General features: G+C 47.1%; 1 protein-coding gene across 1 annotated transcript in view; it reads right to left on the minus strand.

Moving 5' to 3' along the window:
- Nucleotides 1-19,278, minus strand: part of ZFC3H1 (zinc finger C3H1-type containing) — a 1,590,362-nt gene that overhangs the window by 1,394,635 nt on the left and 176,449 nt on the right. Inside the window, exon 7 of the mRNA XM_069628251.1 lies at nucleotides 12,273-12,361. Coding sequence (XP_069484352.1) covers nucleotides 12,273-12,361 — 89 coding nt within the window. The remainder of the gene's footprint in view (nucleotides 1-12,272; nucleotides 12,362-19,278) is intronic.

Below are 19,278 nucleotides of genomic sequence, written 5' to 3' on the forward strand. Positions count from 1 at the left end.
GATTTATTCCCTGAAGGGAGGTTTGTAACCAAAGAGGAGTTTACAAAAAACATGGGGTATAGCCCAGTTAAACTTTACCAGTGTTTTTTGGATGAGGGCAGCAGTACACCTGAGATGGGCATCGTTTCTGCAGGAACCGGAGACCAGCGAATGCATAGATGCTAGATTATAAGAAGAACCAGGAAGACTGGTATCTAGGCTCTATAGGATAGTAGACTGGCCAGGCACAACAGAATAAGTCGAGGGCAAAATGGGAGAGAGATCAGGGAGGGAGTAGTGATTAGACTAAATGGCAGAGGTACTGGCTTCTATCGAAGGAAGTCTCACTCAATGCACGTCCACGGTTTATAGAGTTTAAAGTGTTGAAACGGCTACAATACACACCAACAAGGGTCTCCCGATTCTCTGCTATAATAGATAAATGTATGAAATGAAGGCGATGGAGCAGATCTGATCCATATGTTTTGGAATTGTCCAGTGATAGCACAGTTCTGGAAGGAGGTTGCAGAGGTGTTACATGAAATTACTGGAATCGCCCCCACCCCCCATGCTCCTACCCTTGAAATACCTTCTGGGTGGCATAGGCAAGGTTTCTACAAAAGTGTGTATACCGTTTAATATGGGCTGTATTGTTGCTAAAACATGTATAGTAGTGAAAACGAAATACACACCAATGTCAACACATCAGGAATGGTTAAAAGAAATGACTTCTGTAAAGGAACGGGAGGAGGGGCATGTCGGGACAATTAACGCAACAAGTAGACCCAAGGACATATGGGGTCCATTCTGGGACTACCAGCAGACTGCTGTGAAATGTATGAATAGATAACTGTTAGGCAAGATTGTATGCAGTACGCTGTGGGAGACTGCACCAGCCTTGTCCTCTTGGCAATAGTTAACCCAACCCTTGGTATAAGCATGCACCGTGTAGTAGAATGACTGAGCAGCCAGGCTCTTCTCAAGCAGTGTCAATGTGAGCTGTAGGGTGACAAGTATCCAAATAAAGACACATACTCAAGGTTTCTTGATTAAACAATTATAATTTGACAGTTGAATAAGCCTTCTTTAGAAGGGAGAAAAACATGTAACAATAATATACTTCAGAAAAACACACTCGCTATCAATAAATCCGTAGATACAGATTTGGGATGGCACACAGACACTTCCTACACCCTGAGGTGACTTAAATCACTAGACATTGATAAATCACAGGCACATTTAGAGCAATACTGAGGTTAGTGTCAAAAGGAAATGTTGGAGGGGGAAAAACAATGGTTAAGACATTTTCTTAAGCAGGTAAGTACTTTTTGAACTCCCAATGCAAAGTAAATTAACCCTTCCCCAGCTACACAAGTTAGGGAAGGTGTGACTTTTGTTGAGGGATAGTTAAAGCACAATGTCAGAGGATAGAGAAGTCTTTCAGGGAGCCAGGACAGCCAATGTCAATTGAACCAAAGTCTTGGTGAGCTGAAGCACTTCAAGGTAAGTAAAATGTCTAGCACAATGTTTTAGAAATCTTTGTAGAAAATAAAATTACTAAACAGTCACATGCTGGGAGGCTTGTGAGGGGAAAGCTTCAAGCAACTCTGCAAAGGCAACCAAGACAAGTCTAAATTGAGAGCTAGCAAGGCTACACAACAAGAGGCAAGTGCCCTTAGTTTCACAGTACCTTATGTCAGAAGAAATTGCTTCCAGCTAGCTTCTGTTCCTCTGTAGGTCTGCAGATACTGTTCCTGGGCCTCAGTCGTGGGGACAAGAGGTAGGACGTCTGGGGCCTCCTGCACTACGAATTGAAGGTCGGCGGCAGCAATGGGCAAACTTCAGATCAGCAGCACTTAGCAGTTTCAGCTTCTCGCTGCTCTAGCAAATAGCACCACTGCGGTTCTTGAATACCTTATGGGCTTTCCTCGCATCTGGGGTCCAGGTGCCTCAGGCTTGGTCGGTCCTGCTTCATGGGAGTCCAGAGGATCTTACTGGAGCTCGGTCAAACTTTAAAACGATGCACTCGATCCTGGTGTTCCTCTCCCTGGCAATCGGTTCCTACAGCAGCAATGGAAGTAGAACCAGCTTCGAGAGGATGTCCAGACGAGTTCGCTTTGGGGTCGATTGGTCCCACCAATCGAAGGGAAGAAGTCTTCCTTTGCAGGGCTTCTCTAGCCAAGGCAAATTCAGAGCTTCAGCAAAGCAGCAGGGCTTCACTGAGCAAACGAACGGTCCAGGAGATGCAGGAAGCATCTCCTCCGAGTTCCTCTTCAGATTCCTTCGTCCAGTGGTCGACTGCCTTCCAAGCCAAAAGCCTTGCCTTTTATGCAGATTTATCCCATTCATTTGCAGCTTAGTTTTCACTCAAAGCAGGTTGGCTGTCCTCCAAGGACAGCCAGCCAATCACCTTTGGGTGCATTCCTGTAACCAAGGGGATTAAGCACAGGGAGTTTCGGGCACCTCCCTCACGCCCTGCCCTGCCAGACACGCTGGAGCCAGAGGCAGGCTTCACCAGTGAATCCCACCAAAGACAAAAACAAAGTGACCAAACCTGGTTTGGCGCACAGGGTAAATCACAAGAAGGACCTTTTCAACAAGAAATGGCAAGGAAATTTTGACAAAATGGGCACCCATGGGTTCTTTACTGCAGCTGCAATTGCAGCCCGCAGTAGAAACACAATGGTAGGAAAAAGTAAACCACTGCCACCACCCATTAATTGTACAAAGGGTAACAAAAATGTTACATCACTAAAGAGACATAGGGGATACTAAATAAGCCCACCAGCACCCTATTGTAAAATGGTGTGTGCTGTGTCTAGAAAGTTACAAAATGTAATTAAAGTAAATTTCTCTTCACTGCTCTTGCAAACAGTAGTTTAACCAAGAGGAGGTATTTAAACCTTTGGGAAATCTAAGACTTTCTTGGGCCACTGCAATGAAAGATGCCTATGGAGTTTGTCAGACTCCAAAGTCAAAAGAAACAGTGTTTAAAAACAATGAAAAAATACAAGAGAGTGGGAAAGAGATCTCTCGCTCCAGAATAGAAATTAAAAGTCGAAGTCCAGCAAAAAGACCTGGGGGTCTCTAAGGGAATTAGAACATATCTGAGAATTCTCCCTAACAATAACTGTGAATGAGAATGTTAACATGCAGTGCGAACCAAAGAATGTAATTTACATTGAATAAGAAGTATGTGATATGCAGCGCCTGGAGCAATCCGTTTGCCTATTACGGAAATAAAGATCCAACTAAAAAAGCCTGCAATGGACACTGGAACCTCCACAAGTGGTCTTCTGAGAGCTAATGGCAAATGGGAAAAGTCTACATACGTACCTGTTCCTGCCCCCCGCGTCTCCCATAGGGTAAACAAGGTTGTAAAGTTCTGACACCTACTCACTCTCACCTGCCCTTTGGTATGGAACATGGTTCAAGGATCCCTTCCTAGGGCTATCCTAATGTGTTGGGATTGAGCAGAGTACTCACCTGGACTTTAACTTTCCATGACTTAACCACTGGCAGTGCAAATTTATTTACCGACCCAAAAAAGGTACCTACTTTGGAACTGGTGAACTTCGGGCACAATGCCCCAAACCATCTTAGGGTTGGACTTCATAAGAGCTAGGGGAGCCATTTTTTGATTATTCTAAAGGGTTCTTTCTATGCATCAGAATACTTGCCCATCTTTCACTGGTCATAGAATCAAATACTATTCAATTTTTCATACGGGTTTATTTAAAACATTATGTAACACCCAGGCCCAAAGGTAGTAGCCTGATGGAGTAGGCAAGAAGGGGGAACGTGTAGAAAACAGGTAGCAGAAATAATAGTGTCATATTTGTTGATAATCACGTTTTGACCAGTTTTTGAAGATGGTATAGGAAGTTTAATCTCCGATTGTGACAGTAATGAGTTCCAAAGTGTGGGGGCAGTGACGGCAAACGTACACTTCCTGCTCTGGCCGTTTGCATCTTGGGGTGACCAGTGCAAGGCTGTCGGAAGGCCGGAGGTCATGTGGGTGGTGTTAGAGCCGGTCTTGAGGTAGGTGGGAGCAATGTTGTAGATGCAGCAATGCGCTAGTGTCTGGGACTTTAACTCAATGCAAACTTTGATGGGAAGCCAGTGGGCTTCACGCATGGAAACAGATGTGATCGGTCCGGCGCAGACCCAGGGCAACTTGTAGAGTTTTGTTCTGGAAAAGTTGCAGTTTTGCTACTTTGGTTGCCGAGGTGCACAGAAGGAGGATGTTGCAATAGTCAGATTTGCTGATAATTGGTCTTGCAAGTGTGTGACAATTGGCTGTTTTAAGGAATTGTCTGCTCAGGGAGCAGAGTTTTGCAGTAGAAGAGGCCATGGTGTTGATATGCTTGGTCATGTTGAGCTCAGCGTCCAAGTAGACACCCAGGGTTTCAACTTGTTTGAGAACTGGGAGTGGACCATCAGAGGATTGAACAGGATGTCGCAAACGTGCTAAGGCAAAAAGGGGAGCCCACAATTACAAGTTTAGTGTCATCGTCATTCAAAGATTGAGTGGCCATACAGTTTTGGATTGTGGCATAGGTCTTGTTGGTGGCGATGGTGTCCTCAGAGTGGTTCCCAGTGATGAGGATGAGAATGAGAATGTGTGCATCATCAGCAAAGTTAGTGTAGGTGATGTCAAGGGAGTCCAGGATATCAAAGAGAGACTTGGTGTATGTGTTGTAAAGGGTGGGAATCAGCATAAGCTTGGGGAACACCCAGTGGTGCTGGGTGGGGTCTGCAGCAGAGTTCCCGATGAAGATTCTTAAAGTGCAGTCTCTGAGGAAGGATTTCACCCAGGCAATGGCGTCAGAGGGGAAAAAAGGAAGTGAGAACCTAAAAAAGCAAGGGAGAACCTCAGTCCTGGCAGAGTATCAACCAAGTTAAAGGCTGCAGAGAGTTCAAGGAGAATGGCAAGATTCCCCGAGTCCCAGATGTTGTCAAACTGCATTTTGAGGTCCAACAAGGCAGTTTCGGTGTTGTGATTTGGTAGGAAGCCAAATTGTCTTGTGCCAAGAAATTGTTGAGAATATAGAAAGTGTTGTACTTGGAAGTAGGCGAGGCAGTCAAGAATTTTAAGCAAAAAGGGGACCATGGTGATGGGGCGGTAGTTGGTGGGTAAGGTGGGATCGAGTGAGTGTTTGAGGAGTAATCCAAGCAGAGTTGATGCATCTGGCAACAATGCAGGTCTCAAAAGGAAGCATTCACAAAGTTCGTAAGGGATGACATGCATTACTTACCATAGAAGCATTTCTGATGGTTGTATCTGCTTAGATTCACATGATGTGAATAGTCCGACATCCAGTGGTAACCGCAGAGTATTGCATCTTGTCTTTTGAGAATCGAAAGGGGACGTCGACATGGGCATGCCTGTAACACTATCCCTACGTGACGTGTAGTGTACCCAAGATCCCTTACGCGTCAAGGTCCCCCCGATTGTATTTTATCTGCCAAGAGGGAGCCTTATGACTACCGTGAGTACAGAAAAGAGAAAGTAGTAAGACGTCTATGTTCCTTCCATCCGAGCGGGGAGGAAGGGAGGGCGCATGTGAATCTAAGCAGATACAACCATCAAATGCTTTTACGGTAAGTAATGCACGTCTTCTGATGTTTGTCAAACTGCTTAGAATCACATGCTGTGCATAGACAAGCAAGCAGTTCCCGGAGTTGGAGGTGGGTTGTGAGAAGGAACAGTAGTGAAAAGATGCCTTAGTACTGCCTGTCCCACTTGAGAATCAGACCTAGGAGTGTCTAGGCAATCATGTTTTGTAAAGGTGTGTACAGAACTCCAGGTTGCCGCTTTGCAAATGGACTCTAGGGGGAATATTTGCAATGAATGCTATGGACGCCCCAGTGCCTCGAGTGGCATGTGCTTTAGACTTGAAAGGAAGTTCTCTTTGTCAGTTGCATTACACTCTGCTACCATCTTGCAATCTATCTAGAAATAGTGGATTTTAGGACTGCATCTCCTTTCCCTGTGGCCACTGACACGAAAAACTGATTTGTTTTCCTTAGCGGATGAGTTCTTTCCATATAGAACATCCAGTGTGTGCAGGGCTCTTTCCCCCAAGTTTGAGGGATTCTGAAAGAAAGTTGGTAGCTCTATTGACTGTTTCACATGGAACTTGGAAATGAATTCAGGCGCAAATCTAGGGTGAGTGCGCAAAAGCACCTTGTCTTTGTAAACTGTTACGAAGGGTTCTAGGATATATAGTGCCTGTAGTCACTTAACCTCCTAATGGAGGCGATTTCTATACAAAAAAAGCAGTCTTGAGGGTGAGATTCTTAAGACTTGCTTTATTCATGGGTTCGAAAGGAGCTTCCATAAGTCTCATTAATACCACATTTAAGTCCCATCCGGGAGCCGTGTTAGAAATGAGAGGGTGAATTCTTTTTACCCCTTCCACGAAAACCTTAATTACTGGTATCTTCCACCATGACGCTTTCTGTTGAGATGTTGTATATGCTGAAAGTGCCGCTAGGTGCACCTTTGAGTTGAAGACTGGGCCTGAGTCAAGTAAGTGAGTTAGGTATAGGACAATGTGAGTGGGAGAGCAGTCAATAGGGCTGATGCTCTTTGAATTACACCATATGACAAACCGTTTCTATTTACTAGAATTGCAGTATCTAATGTTAGGTTTCCTTGCTTCCCTGAGAATGTCCATACATCTCTGAGGGAGTTGCAGGTGACCAAACTATGACCTCAGGAGCCAGGCCGCTAAGTTCAATGTCAGCGGGCATGGGTGAAGCGTCTCCCCTGTCTTGCGACATTTTGTACGGGCAAGGTAGTTTGATACAATGAGATAGGGACATCTCCAACAGGTGAGCGAACCAGGATTGGCGGGCCCACATGGGGGCCACCAATATCATTGTGACTGGTTCTTGGTGCATCTTGTGCACGGTCTTGTTAAGGCGAGTGGGGGGGGGGGGGTAGCGTAGACAAATTTCCCTGACCATGTTATCCAGATTCCATTCCCCTTGGATCGGTTCTGGGGGTATCTGGAGGCGTAATCTTGGCATTGGGCATGCTCCTGAGTTGCAAACAGGTCGATCTCTGGGAAGCCCCATTCTGCGAAGACGTTGGACACTGTCTTCGTGCAGCCACCATTTGTATTCTTCGGGCAGAAGAAGATCTCTGCCGAGTACGTCTGCGAGACGATTGAGTGCCCCTGGGACATGTTGGGACAACAGAAACATCTTGTGTTTGAGAGCCCATATCCAAATGTTTTGGGACAGCTTGGACAGCCCTGGAGAGTGAGTGGCCCCCGGTTTGTTCAGCTAATACATGGCTGTAGTCCTGTCCGTTAGAATCAGCACTGTCTTCCCTTGTAATTGCGTCTGAAAAGCCTTTAGTGCCTTGAACACTGGTAATAGTTCCAGTAAATTTATATGGATGGATGCTATCTGAGGGCACCATACTCCATGTGTGGTCTGTTGAAGCGGGTGAGCCCCCCACCATGTGAGAGATGCGTCTGTCGTGAGAGTGGCTTCCACTGCAGGGGTGGTGAACGTTTTCCCTTGACCACCATTGCAGAGAGAACAAGGGCTGGTGAGACAACTGCCAGATCTTCCCATTGTCCGTTGGCCCGACACCACTGGCTGTTGAGCACTCTTGCATGCGACGCATGCGCAGCGGCGCGTGGGGAAGTATATGCATGATGCCATTCCTAGCAAGTGCATGGCTTTGCGCACCATCACCGATTGGCTATATATTGAGGGATCTGAAACGGCAGGTTCTGAACCCTCTCGGAGGGGAAGACTAGGCCGTCCTTCGTCCTGATCAGAGTTCCCAGAAATTGTTTTATTTGACTGAGACTAGACTGGATGTCTTCTCGTTGAGAGAACCCCAGATTGAAGAGACGGTCCGCGGTTCTTTGGGTATTCAAAAAACATGTGTCGTACGAGTCCCCTGTTATGAGCCAGTCGTCAAGGTAAGGGTAAACCAGGATGGAAAACCTGCACAGGTGTGCTGCAGCTACTGCCAGGACCTTTGTGTAAGCACCCTTGGCGCCGAGGCGATGCTGAAGGGGAGTACCTTGAATTGGTAATGCCTCTCCTCTATCTTGAACATTAGATATTTTCTGTGCGCTGGCAACATTGAAATATGAAAAGTATGCATCTTTCATGTCCAATGTTGCCATGTAGTCCCCCTGTTTCAACAGTGGGATCACCTCCTGTAGCATCATCATGCAAAACATGAGGTTTTATGAACTTGTTCGCTGGGCGCAATGATTCAGGATCTCCAGCAGGGACGTCATTTCACCAAAATGCCAGGGGTAGCGGAAGTGACATCACCCGACCCTTGACCCTCTGATGACATCACAGGAAGTGATGTCATTAGACCCCGCCCCAAAGTGATATAGCGGGTAGCGATGGAACACGACATTTCACCCGTTGACGAAACAGGAAATGGCATCACATAGCATTGTACACTATGAAAAATATAGTTATGATATCACTATATGATGTACATTCAGACAAGAATGGATCGCCATATGTATCATTAAGTTCAGTGTTTATTGGCCCGTATTACCAAATGACTGTGTATGCAAGCAGACGTCCATGACCAAATGATAAGCGTAAGTGCTATATAATAACACATCATTAAGCGCTTTATATAGAAAAAATATACACCCAATATCACCCAACCTGTGTTGGTACTCATTTATCGACCTCAGAAGGATGAACGGCTTAGGCTTAGTGAGGCGTTTAAGAACAGACTAAATCAGTGACTCACCCCCTGAAGTGTGCCTGAAATAAACATTTAATGAGGCCAGCAATTACTGTATAGAATTCCAGAAAGACACATTATTTGGTATTCCTATTCTTTCTTATTTAGGGTCAGTGCTGAAAGTGTTAGAAGAAAAATAAGAACAAGTGCCTCAAGTGTTTTTTTTTAAGGGGCCTGAACAAGAAAGCCAGCCACCCCAGAAGTAAAGAGCCACAGCCCAGGAGCTTGCATAACTTTAAAAAAAAATAAAAAAATAAATAAAATCATTTTTTTTTTTTTTTTAGTAGAGGTCGCAAGGGACACCACAGAGGTCGCAAGGGACACCACAGAGGTCGCAGTTGCGACCCCTGGCGACCCCCAAATGACGTCCCTGATCTCCAGATGGTCTGGTGAAAGGCACAATGAGCGCAGTGGTCTGAATTATGGAGGTCAGGCGAATTCCACGCAGTACCCGTGGACTGTTTATGACCCACTGGTCTGAAGTTATCCCCTCCCATGCCGTGAGGAAAGATGTTAATCACCCCCGACCAGAGTGACATGGGAGGGGACCTGGATCTGATGGTCATTTCGGACCAGAGGCCGCAGCTCCTCTAGGACTGGGGCCTCTACCTCTGGCTTTGCCGCGTCGCTGAGCCCTTGGAGGGTAGTAAGCGGGGCTTCCCGATACTTGTCCGGTATTGACTGCATGGACTGCATGGGACTGCCCTCGAAAGGACCGCTGAGAGTTACTTCCTCTCTGGGGGGGGACGGTCTCTGAGTGATCTGCTACAGGGGCTAGTTTCATGCTCTTTTTTGGCTGTTTCTAGGGCCTCTTTGAACGCCTTTCCGAAGAGGTTAGCTTCTTCAATCGGCTTATGGATGAGCAAAGCCTGTGTTTAGGGCTTAAACCCCGAGGTGCGCAGCCAAGCGTGTCTTTTGAGTAAGGTTCCTTGGCCCACGGACCTGCCTGATGTTTGGGCCGTGTCCAGAGTGTTTTGCACATTCTGATACACCTGTCTTCCTTCAGCCACTATAGAGAAGTTTGGACTTGACGAGTTCTGGGACCTCCTGGAGGCCTTCCTGGAGTAGGTTCCACTGAGCGTCAGCATAACTCGCCAACAGCGTAGTATTTGCTATACGCGTGGTACACGCAGCAGCCAAGGTGACTCGCTTGCCCAATGCATACAGTCTTTTGGATTCCCTATCCGGAGGTGCTTCCCCCAACCCCCTCACCTCCCCCCCCGTGGCAAGGGGTACTCCTGCCTGTTTCCGGATAGTAGTCACTACCAGAGAACTGGGGTTAGCATGCCCTTTAATGTATAGTGGGTCCGAAGGAGCTGGTCGAAATAACTTTTCAACTCTTGGGTTCACTGCCCGAGTTTGCGCTGGTGACACGAGATGGAGCCAACCTTCTCTTAACAGAATTAAGGAGGGGAATGGCCTGGCTAGAGGGAGGTTTCTCCTTAAGCATATCCTCTACAAAGTCCTGTTCAGACACAGCCTCTTGTGTATAAATCTGAAAATGCTCAGCTGCATTCATTAACATGGTATTGCAGGCCACCTGGTAGTCTACAGGTGAGGCCTAGCGAGCCGGGGTGGACAGAGGGGAATCCAGGCACAATACATCAGTGTCCTGATCTTGATGGGGGGAGTGTCCATGGATTCAACTCCGCCTGCTGGGTTTCTTCCCAATGGTCTGTGGCTTCCGTCTGGTCGTCCTCATAATTCTGTAGCAAGGAAGTTTCTTCCTCTTCATTATAAATGTCTCTAAGTGTCCATCTGGACAATGTCTTCATGCTGGACGGGGACTGAACGCTGATTGTGTTGTAAATGTGTTGACTGAATATTAGGCTTTCCACGAGATCTTGTCGGGACGGATGCTCATAAAAACTAATACTTTGCAGGCCGTCCATACACCCCTCAAATTTCTCCCTTGTACCATTTAGAGGACCCAGAAGGGCCTATGGGTGAATAAACGTCATCTTCCGCCATAAGGCGTCGAAAATTGTCTTAGGGTAAAGATGCTCTTGATTGTCCTCATAATTGTGAGAATCGGAGTGCCATGGCGTATCTGCGGCCTGTCCCATGCTTCGACGGAACGGGAATAAGCCCAACTGCCAAAGTAATTCTCTCAATGCTTTCTTCAATAATCGCCAAATCCGAGTGAGAGTTTCGGAAGGAATAGCGGTAGATGTATTGCCTCCTGCGGCGTTGCAGGGCCTAGCGGTCGGTTTTTCAACTTGAGGCCTAGCTGTTATTTTTGGGCCTACTGCGGCCTTCGGAACCGTCTTGGCGTCGGATTTCCGCGTTTCGACGTGTGCACCCGATTTAAAATGCCCAGTCGCAAGACGCTGCTGCGGATGCCGGGAAGCTTTGGATCTGTACGATCCGATGAATCCGCCGAAATTTGCGACTGCCCCGTTAGCGCCTTCACCTTTTTCGGCATACCCGTCAAAATAGGTGTAGGGGTTGTGTGCTTAGTGAGATGCGATTGTACGCCCCTGTCGCCGGGTGTTGTCCCTGAAACAAAATCAGAGTAAGGCCTTGAGGGGACGGGGACGGGCCTGGCGGACCTAGAGGTGTCCGCCTCCAGGTCTATCACATCAGCAACAGATGCTTGGTCATCAGAAGTCCCCCCATCCCTCTGGCAATTTGGCGGTAAAGGGGGGGGGAATGGGAGTGTGCTCCACCCGCGACATAACGTACACGGGCCACCGCTTTACCTGGCGTTCATTAAGGGTCTTAGGCCGAAGGAGTTTACACACCTCACACCGCTTCTCGTCGTGATCTAAGAGGAGACGGGTGTTGCACGTACTGTGCTTGTCTTTCCAAGGATATCGGACCCTACACTTAGGGCAAAAGGAGTCCTTTCCATAGCAAAAGGGGAAGATGACCAGACCTAAAGGGTAAAGAGGGGGAAAGAAGACAGATATACCAAAAATATGGCCACCCCAACCCCACTCTCCCTACTGTAAAGGTCGGCCGGAGGGCCCGACCACGTGGCAGTTGCGGCTGCCGGATCTTAGGCACCGAATTCCACCGCTGTAGACAATTCCCCCCGCCGTCTTCATCGAAGTTGTTCTTGTCGAAGTGCATTAACGGGGAAAACGAAAAGTCGGTTAAAGATAAACAATGTAAAAGCTCTGCTAAAGGGCGACCAGTTATCTGGGCGGAAAAAAACAATCTGAAGGACCTTGGCACTTGTGGGATTTTGGATACACTCTACATCACAATAGGGATAGTGTTACAGACACGCCTATGCCGACGTCCGCTTTCGGTCCCCGAAAGACAAGATGCAATACTCTGCGGTTACCACTGGATGTCGGACCATATGCATAGCATGTGATTCTAATCAGATTAACAAGCATCAGAAACATTTTTTATAAGTGACACCAATTCAGTCCAACAGGAGAAGGTCAAAATGCCCTCAAAAGCACACAAACGTCCAGTCACATGTCCAGTACCACCCCCATTGGTGCCACTCATCCATAAATAAATGCAGTAAACAGGAATGATTCATACACAAAGCATGATTTAGATAAAACAATAAGAAAACTTCACTTACCAATGTTGGTGGCAACGTTGCTTGAGTTGGCAGATTAAAAAACTCAATTGAACATTCAGTGTAGAGGCAAGGGCGCACTGGTGAAGCCGCTAAATTGAAAGGAATGAGGTATTTAAATTCAGCACCAATAGAAACAATATTGACAAAAGTCGTGCATGTCAAAGTATAGGATAGGTTTTCAGCATGGGGTAAACAAAATTAAAAAACCACTGCGATTATTGATCGGCATATCAGACTTCAATCACTTAAAGTGTACAAATCTGCACTGCAATGTGAGAGGAACAAGCTAAAACAAGCTCTCCTTCACACTCCACTTTTAGAGCGTGCAATTAGCCATCCATTACAAAACATGCAAGCTCTTTATTGCATACCAATATCTATTTTCTAACAAAGCAAGTAATAAAGTCCAAAGAGTTCAGGTAACATGTACCATGTGGGTGCATATATTGTATAGACTAGAATAGCTACGATAAAAACCGGTTTTATCATGTAACTACAAAACGGCTCTACCAATCTCCCACCCATAAAGCAATGAAGAACTACCACAAGCAGGACTAAAGCCCGTAAAATCTTGCAAACACCACACATTTTATCTTTCTATGCAAACATTTACGCACCAGTTGAGTATGAAACTGCAGACCATGAAGGAGAGGAGTGCAGACTTTGAACTGTGTTCTGAGCCCATTAGAAAGGGAATTTTGTATGTATATGTATTTCCCTAACATGTTTTGATTTTGGTAGTAATAAGATGGAAAACTTAATTGCAATTGTTAAGTATCCTTTTAATCAACAAGCAATGCTTTTTCAATGAGCACTTGCCCTGCAAAAAAGCATTTTTCAGAGTTCCTGTGTTGGACGCATCTATGTGGTATGTTCTTACACAATATGTTGGAGAATATTTTCCGCAAATGTAATCCATTTGCAGCTAGACATCTTTGCTACACACCTGTTTTGGTTAAGTGTTCTATTCATTTTTAAGTTAAGTAATTTTCTGGTTGGTAGTTGCATACCATCTACACTTTTCCTGAGGCCCATGTGCTTTACTCTTACAACTGAATTTTGTTAAAACTGTAAAGGAGATCAGCAGGTGGAGCACATGGGCATGGCCGGCTGAACGTTGGCTCCAGCACCCACTAGAATAAATGTGATGAGAAAGAGCGTCAGTTTCAGCCTGAACAGGCTGTAACTGTGTACAGAGGCTGGTGAAACGGCAGGGCAGGCGGTGCCGACCCCAGACCTGAGGAGCGGAACTGAGCACCCAATGACAGAATGGAGTAAAGGGTCAGGGTGACCTCCTCTGGCATGGAGGGGGCGATTGCCTGGTAGCCCCATATGGTGAAGCGTAAAGGAAGATACTGGCCGCTGGACACATAAAAGCAGGTTTGACACTGCAGGGCTGGCGGCCCAGGTGGAGAGCAGAAGGTCTCCAGCCCACGCAGAGGGGAGGGAGTCACTGTGAGCAGAGGGCTCCACATCAAGGTAAAGGGGGAGACCCGACCAGTTGACGATCGGCCCCGCTGAAAAACGGAGATGGCAAAATGGGGAAAGCTTTGGGCCAGTGCTGGCTGACGTCTTGAAGAGAAAGGAGCGATTGCATCCCTACAAAAATATCAGAGGGAGGAGGGGGAACCAGGGGCCGGTGGAGCGGCTGATAAGGAAACCAAGGAGGGGCAATAATGGAGAAGGACATTGCAGGAATAATGGTGGAAATAAGAGCCCTGCACAGTGCTATCCAGACATCCATCTCAGAACATCCGAAGTTGAGAATATCAAGGGGGTGGGGGAAGATGGAGGGACTGGAGCATAACCAAAACGAATGCAGACCTGGTGGAGATGATTGAATGCTCCAATGACGGACTTGGAATTCAGAGGTGGCCCTAAAGCTTGATCTAGAGAACAGAGTACAGAAACAACCTTCAGGTCATCTGAATGGCTGAGGAAGGGGGAGACACCAAGGTAGAGAAGGTGGTGCAGGACATGGGCAATCTTCTTTTCCAGTCCGAAGGAGTTAAGACAGTGCAGATCTAATGGTCCCACAAAGATTTAAGGGAATTTGGCGGTGACCCCATAAGCTGAAGCGCAGATATGGTCCCTGGGGCCTTTATTACCCTTACTCATCCCAGCCTTGCCGAGTTGTTGAAAAAGACTACTGACACATTTTCATTAGTGCTGGCAATAAAAGGCTGTGGTTTTTATTGCAGAGATGAACAAGTTACTTATCAACTGGTAATCTTATTTCGACTGGATGCTCCTCCAACATATTCCTCATCTTTGACATGTAATGTCCAGCGTCCGCTGCTTCTTTTTTCGGCAGAGGGATCCCTGTGTCGATGGAGTCGAGTTGATGTCCCTCGAAGGCCTCCGTTGAGGGTGACTTCATCGGATGTTTTAAGTAGCATGAACAGCACCCGTTCCCTCAGTTCTGTTTTTCCCCTCGTGTTAGCACAAATGCCCATAACCACAAGCAGGACAGTACTCCGCCTTGTTGGAACGAAAGCTGCAACACAGGAAATTCTACAGAGGGGTAGGTTGGGAGGGCAATGAGGAATACATTGGAGGAACATCCAGTCGAAAGAACGTTACGAGTTGGTAAGTAACTTGTTCTTCGAATAGATTGTGCCTCCAACGTATTCCTCATCTTTGACAGACTCCCAAAGCATTATCCATGTTTTGACGAGGGTGAAGACTTTAGATATGCAAAGAGTTAAAGGGCAGAGTAAAGCACTGCCTTAACAAAAGCGACACCCCGAGCATGGGAAGTATCCAGGGAATAATGCATAGTAAACGTGTGGATTGATGACCGCATTGCAGCCTCACAGATTTTTTTAATAGAACACCCCTTTGCAGGGCTGTCGAAGAGGACATGCCCCTGGTGTAATGTGCATGTAAACCCTCAGGAGGGTCCTTGCCTGCCAGTCTGTAGCATTCAGAAATCGCGAGGATGATCCACCTAGACAAGGTCTCCTTGCAAACAGCCTGGCTTAATTTGCGTCCAGTATACCCTACAAAGAGCTGGCCGTCCACTCTAAACTTGGACATCCTGGATAAATATAAAAGCTTAATTCTCTCCTATGGTCCAACATAGGGAGCCTTTCCTCTTCCTTACTAGGATGCGGAGGACGATAAAAGGCCGGCAGCACAATTTTCTGACTTAAGTGAAAATCCAAAAGTATTTGAGGTAGAAAGGAGGGTCTAACCCTCAACACAACCCTGTGTTTGTGGAATATTTTAAGGGGTGGGTTGGAAGAAAGCGCCTGCAACTGGCTCACTCTACGTACAGGTGTTAGAGCAACCAATAGTATTGTCTTAAAGGTTAACCTCAACGGACATGTGTGCAAGGTTTCAAATGACGCACACATTAGGAATTTTAACACCAGGTTGAGATCCCAAACCGGAACCTGAAAAGCAGAAGGTGGGAACACATTCATGAGCCCTTTCAAAAATTGAATCACCACTGGGATTTTGAAATAGGAGCATTCCTCAAATGAGCGCTTGAAGATGGAAAGCGCTGCTAGGTAACCTTTAATGGTTCCAACTTGAAGACCTTTGTGTGCTAATTAAAGCAGAAGTCGTACATTGAAAAGGATCAACATTATTTTCCCTGCACCAGTTGCAAAACGTATTCCAACGGCACAGAGACTTTGTTGCTGCCCTATTGGCCGAAAGCAACATCTCCATCACGTCATCTGGGAGGTCCTGATCCCTTTATATCGACCTTTCAGAAACCAAGTGTGAAGGTTGAGAGTGTTGACCTCTGGATGAAGAACCCGACCCCCCTCTTGCGAGAGAAGATCCTCTCTTTGTGGAAGACGTATCAGAGGACAGATGGACATGTCCAGAAGGTCTGGGTACCATGTTCTCCTGGCCCAATCTGGGGCAATGAGGATCATGTGGCTCCTGAACCATCTCAACCTCCTGATTGAGGATTGACAGGGACTGGAGGAAACGGGTACAGCAGTGGGAATTCCCAATCCACCTCGAACGCGTCTCCTTGAGCTGCTCTCGGAGGAAATTCCCTTAGGCAGTACCACTCGCATTTCCGGTTGACCCCGGTCACAAACCAAGCCACTTGAGGGGTTCCCCAAAGGGTGAAGATCTCCTGAAGGACTTCTTGAGCTAACTCCCACTCGTAGGAGACTGCTCTGCCTGCTCAGAGCATCCGCTGCCATGTTCTCTTCCCCGGTTAGGTGAACAGCTGACAGGGAGATTACTTCTTGAATAGCCCAATAAGAGAGCCGCATCCCCTCTCTGCACAGTGGTAGTGACCCTACACCACCTCATGTTGAGGTAGCACATGGCCACTGTACTGTCCATCATTATCAGGACATGCCTTCCCCAAACAGACGGCAGAAAAGCCTTTAGCACTAGTCTGGGCACTCTGAAATTTTTTAACCATCTGGATAATGTCTTGAGCCCTCCCTTTGGGTGGCAAGCACTTTCCCAAGGACGTGTCCAAGAAAGTCCAGATGTACTGGAGCTGTTGGGAATGTGCCATCTGGGACTTTTTGAAATTGAGGGAGAAGCCCAGTCTGTGCAGGGAGTGGCAGGTAACGTTGAGATGCTCCAAGGTTTGTTCAGGAGAACACGCCCTGATCAGCCAATCGTCCAGGTAGGGGTCGACCTGAATTCCCCCTCCACCCCCCTTCCCAATCTCCTGAGATGTGCTGCCACTACCACCATCAGTTTCGTGAACACCGTCGGACGGTGGTCAACCCGAAAAGCAGGACTTGAAACTGAGTGCAAGCCACCAACGGCAAACTTCAGGTATTTCCTGTGCTCAAGATGGATCGGCACTTGAAAAGAAGCATCCTGAAGGTCCAATGACACCAACCAATCCTGCAATTGGAGGGCCTGAAGATCTGAGAATGAGTGACCATCTTAAATTTGCCCTTCCTGAGGAACTTTAAGTATCTGAAGTCCAAGATGGGTCTCGGTCCTCAACCTTTATAGGGGATTAAAAAAAAATATGGGGACTACCAACCCTTGTTCCTCTCCGCCTCAGATACTGTTCTATAGCACCTTTCTCAAGCAGGGCTAAGATTCCCTACACAAGGAGCGGATCGGGAATCCTCAAAGAGTGTTTCCCACGGTGGATTGGTCGGAGGATGCACTACAAAAGGAAAGCTATAACCGTGCGCTATTGTTTCCAGAGCCCAAGCATCTGAAGTAATGGCTTGCCATTCGTCGAAATGCTGAGACAGTCTGCCCCCACTGGTGAATCGTGATGCAAGCCTTCAGAGTGACTTGAAAAAAGAGACTCCATGCCTCTGCACCAATTCATCACACTGGTTGTACTTTATTCCAAAAAGGTGCCCTTGAACACGTGTTTCGGCTCAGCAGAGCCTCTCTCCAATCTGGGCTAATCTACCACATTATTTTAAATTAGAATTACATTTGTGCCAATTGTAAAGACCAATGTAAATTAAGTCTTCTCGCTCATTAAATTAGCAGTGTTCTTTTCTCTTGGGATTAATCAAAGAACTTTTTCCTTGTGCTCCGTATTCACTCGCGTTGGCTGGACTCCGATTGTCTGGAAGGCCCTTCACTTTCAAGCCTTCAGAGTGGTTTTGAAGCGGCTGCTGCAGACGCCGATGGCAAGGAGGCTGCAGCTTGAGCTGGTTTGGCACATCTACCTCGTCCACCACGAGGACATTTTCATTGTCCTCTTTGACTGGCCATTCCTCTTGCACTTCTAAATGAGTAGTAACGAAAAGATCGACCCCTCCAAGGTTGTCCGCTAGGATGACAAGGCTGAGGTTGCCTAACAGCGGCACCTAAAGACTTGGCTTCCGCCTTAGAGGTCTGCAACTTCTCAAGGCTCTCACAAGCCTTGCTGCCAAAAAGAGGAGACCAGTCAAATGGCCCGTTGAGAAGACTAGCCTGCACATCAGGTGCAAAACCAGACACCTGCGCATCACTGTGCTCTTAGCCATGGACCTGGTGATATTATCTGCAGTATCCAACCCAGACTGAAGGGACTCACATGGCTTGCTTGCCGTCTTCAACAATAGCCAGGAAGCCGTTCCTTTCATCCCAGTCCGGAATATGCTCCACGACCATAGATATGCACTCCCACAGAGTGTATGAAAATTTTGTCTAGACACAAGTGGAGTTGCCCGACTTCAGCGCCATACTCCCTGCCGAAAAGATCTTTCGGCCAATTCATTCACGCGCTCATCGTCCATATCAGGAGGGATGGTAGGGTATGCTGCCTTGTTCGAGGTAGCTATAGCGGCCTGGACAACCAGGCTCTCGGGAGTGGGGTGTTGGGACCGGTAGTCGGGGGTCGCTACTGGAAGGGCAGTATTTTCTTGTAAGAGATTTGTCCACCGCCGGATTAGTCTCCAGGGTGTCCCAATTCCTGGCCACCCTTTTTTGAAGAGCCACTTGGAAAGGTAACAGGATCCGTAGGCAGACCCTGGTCCAAAATGTCAGTAAGATCATCCTGATCAAAATGCACTGGAGGACTAGACCAGCCCAAATGTTCAACAACTCCAGAAATAAGATGCTTGTAGGAGGATTCAGCATGCTCCCCTGGCTGTGGCTTGCCGAACTCCAGCTCAGGAGAGGTCAATACCACTAGCATCATGCAAAGGGTCACAAAGATCTTGCATCCTACTCTCCTCTGAAATGAGACATTCAGGCAGATTAGGGGTCCCATACTGGAGACCAATAGGGGCATCTTCCTCATCCAAATGCTCCTCTCAAAAATGGAAGTGCGTGACAAAAAAAAAAAAAATCTATCCTTTATCAGTAGAGGGGCAAACATTTTCTCAGGTGCAGAACCCAGAGGCTTCAAAACAGTCGAATGCGTCTTTGTTTTAGCCAGTGCCTTTTCTCAACAGGCCCTAGGGGCTTAACTGACAATCAGTCCAGCCGGTGTTAATGGTGTCGACGTCGTTGATGGCGTCGAAGGCTCCAAAGGCCTGACTGGGTAGAGGATCCAATGGATTCCAATGATGGCTTTGGTGCCGATGACTTCCAATGAATTGACAGTTCACCACCT

This window comes from Ambystoma mexicanum, chromosome 12 (assembly GCF_040938575.1).
Source record: "Ambystoma mexicanum isolate Mex_15411 chromosome 12, UKY_AmexF1_1, whole genome shotgun sequence".
Classification (NCBI taxonomy): Eukaryota; Metazoa; Chordata; class Amphibia; order Caudata; family Ambystomatidae; genus Ambystoma; species Ambystoma mexicanum.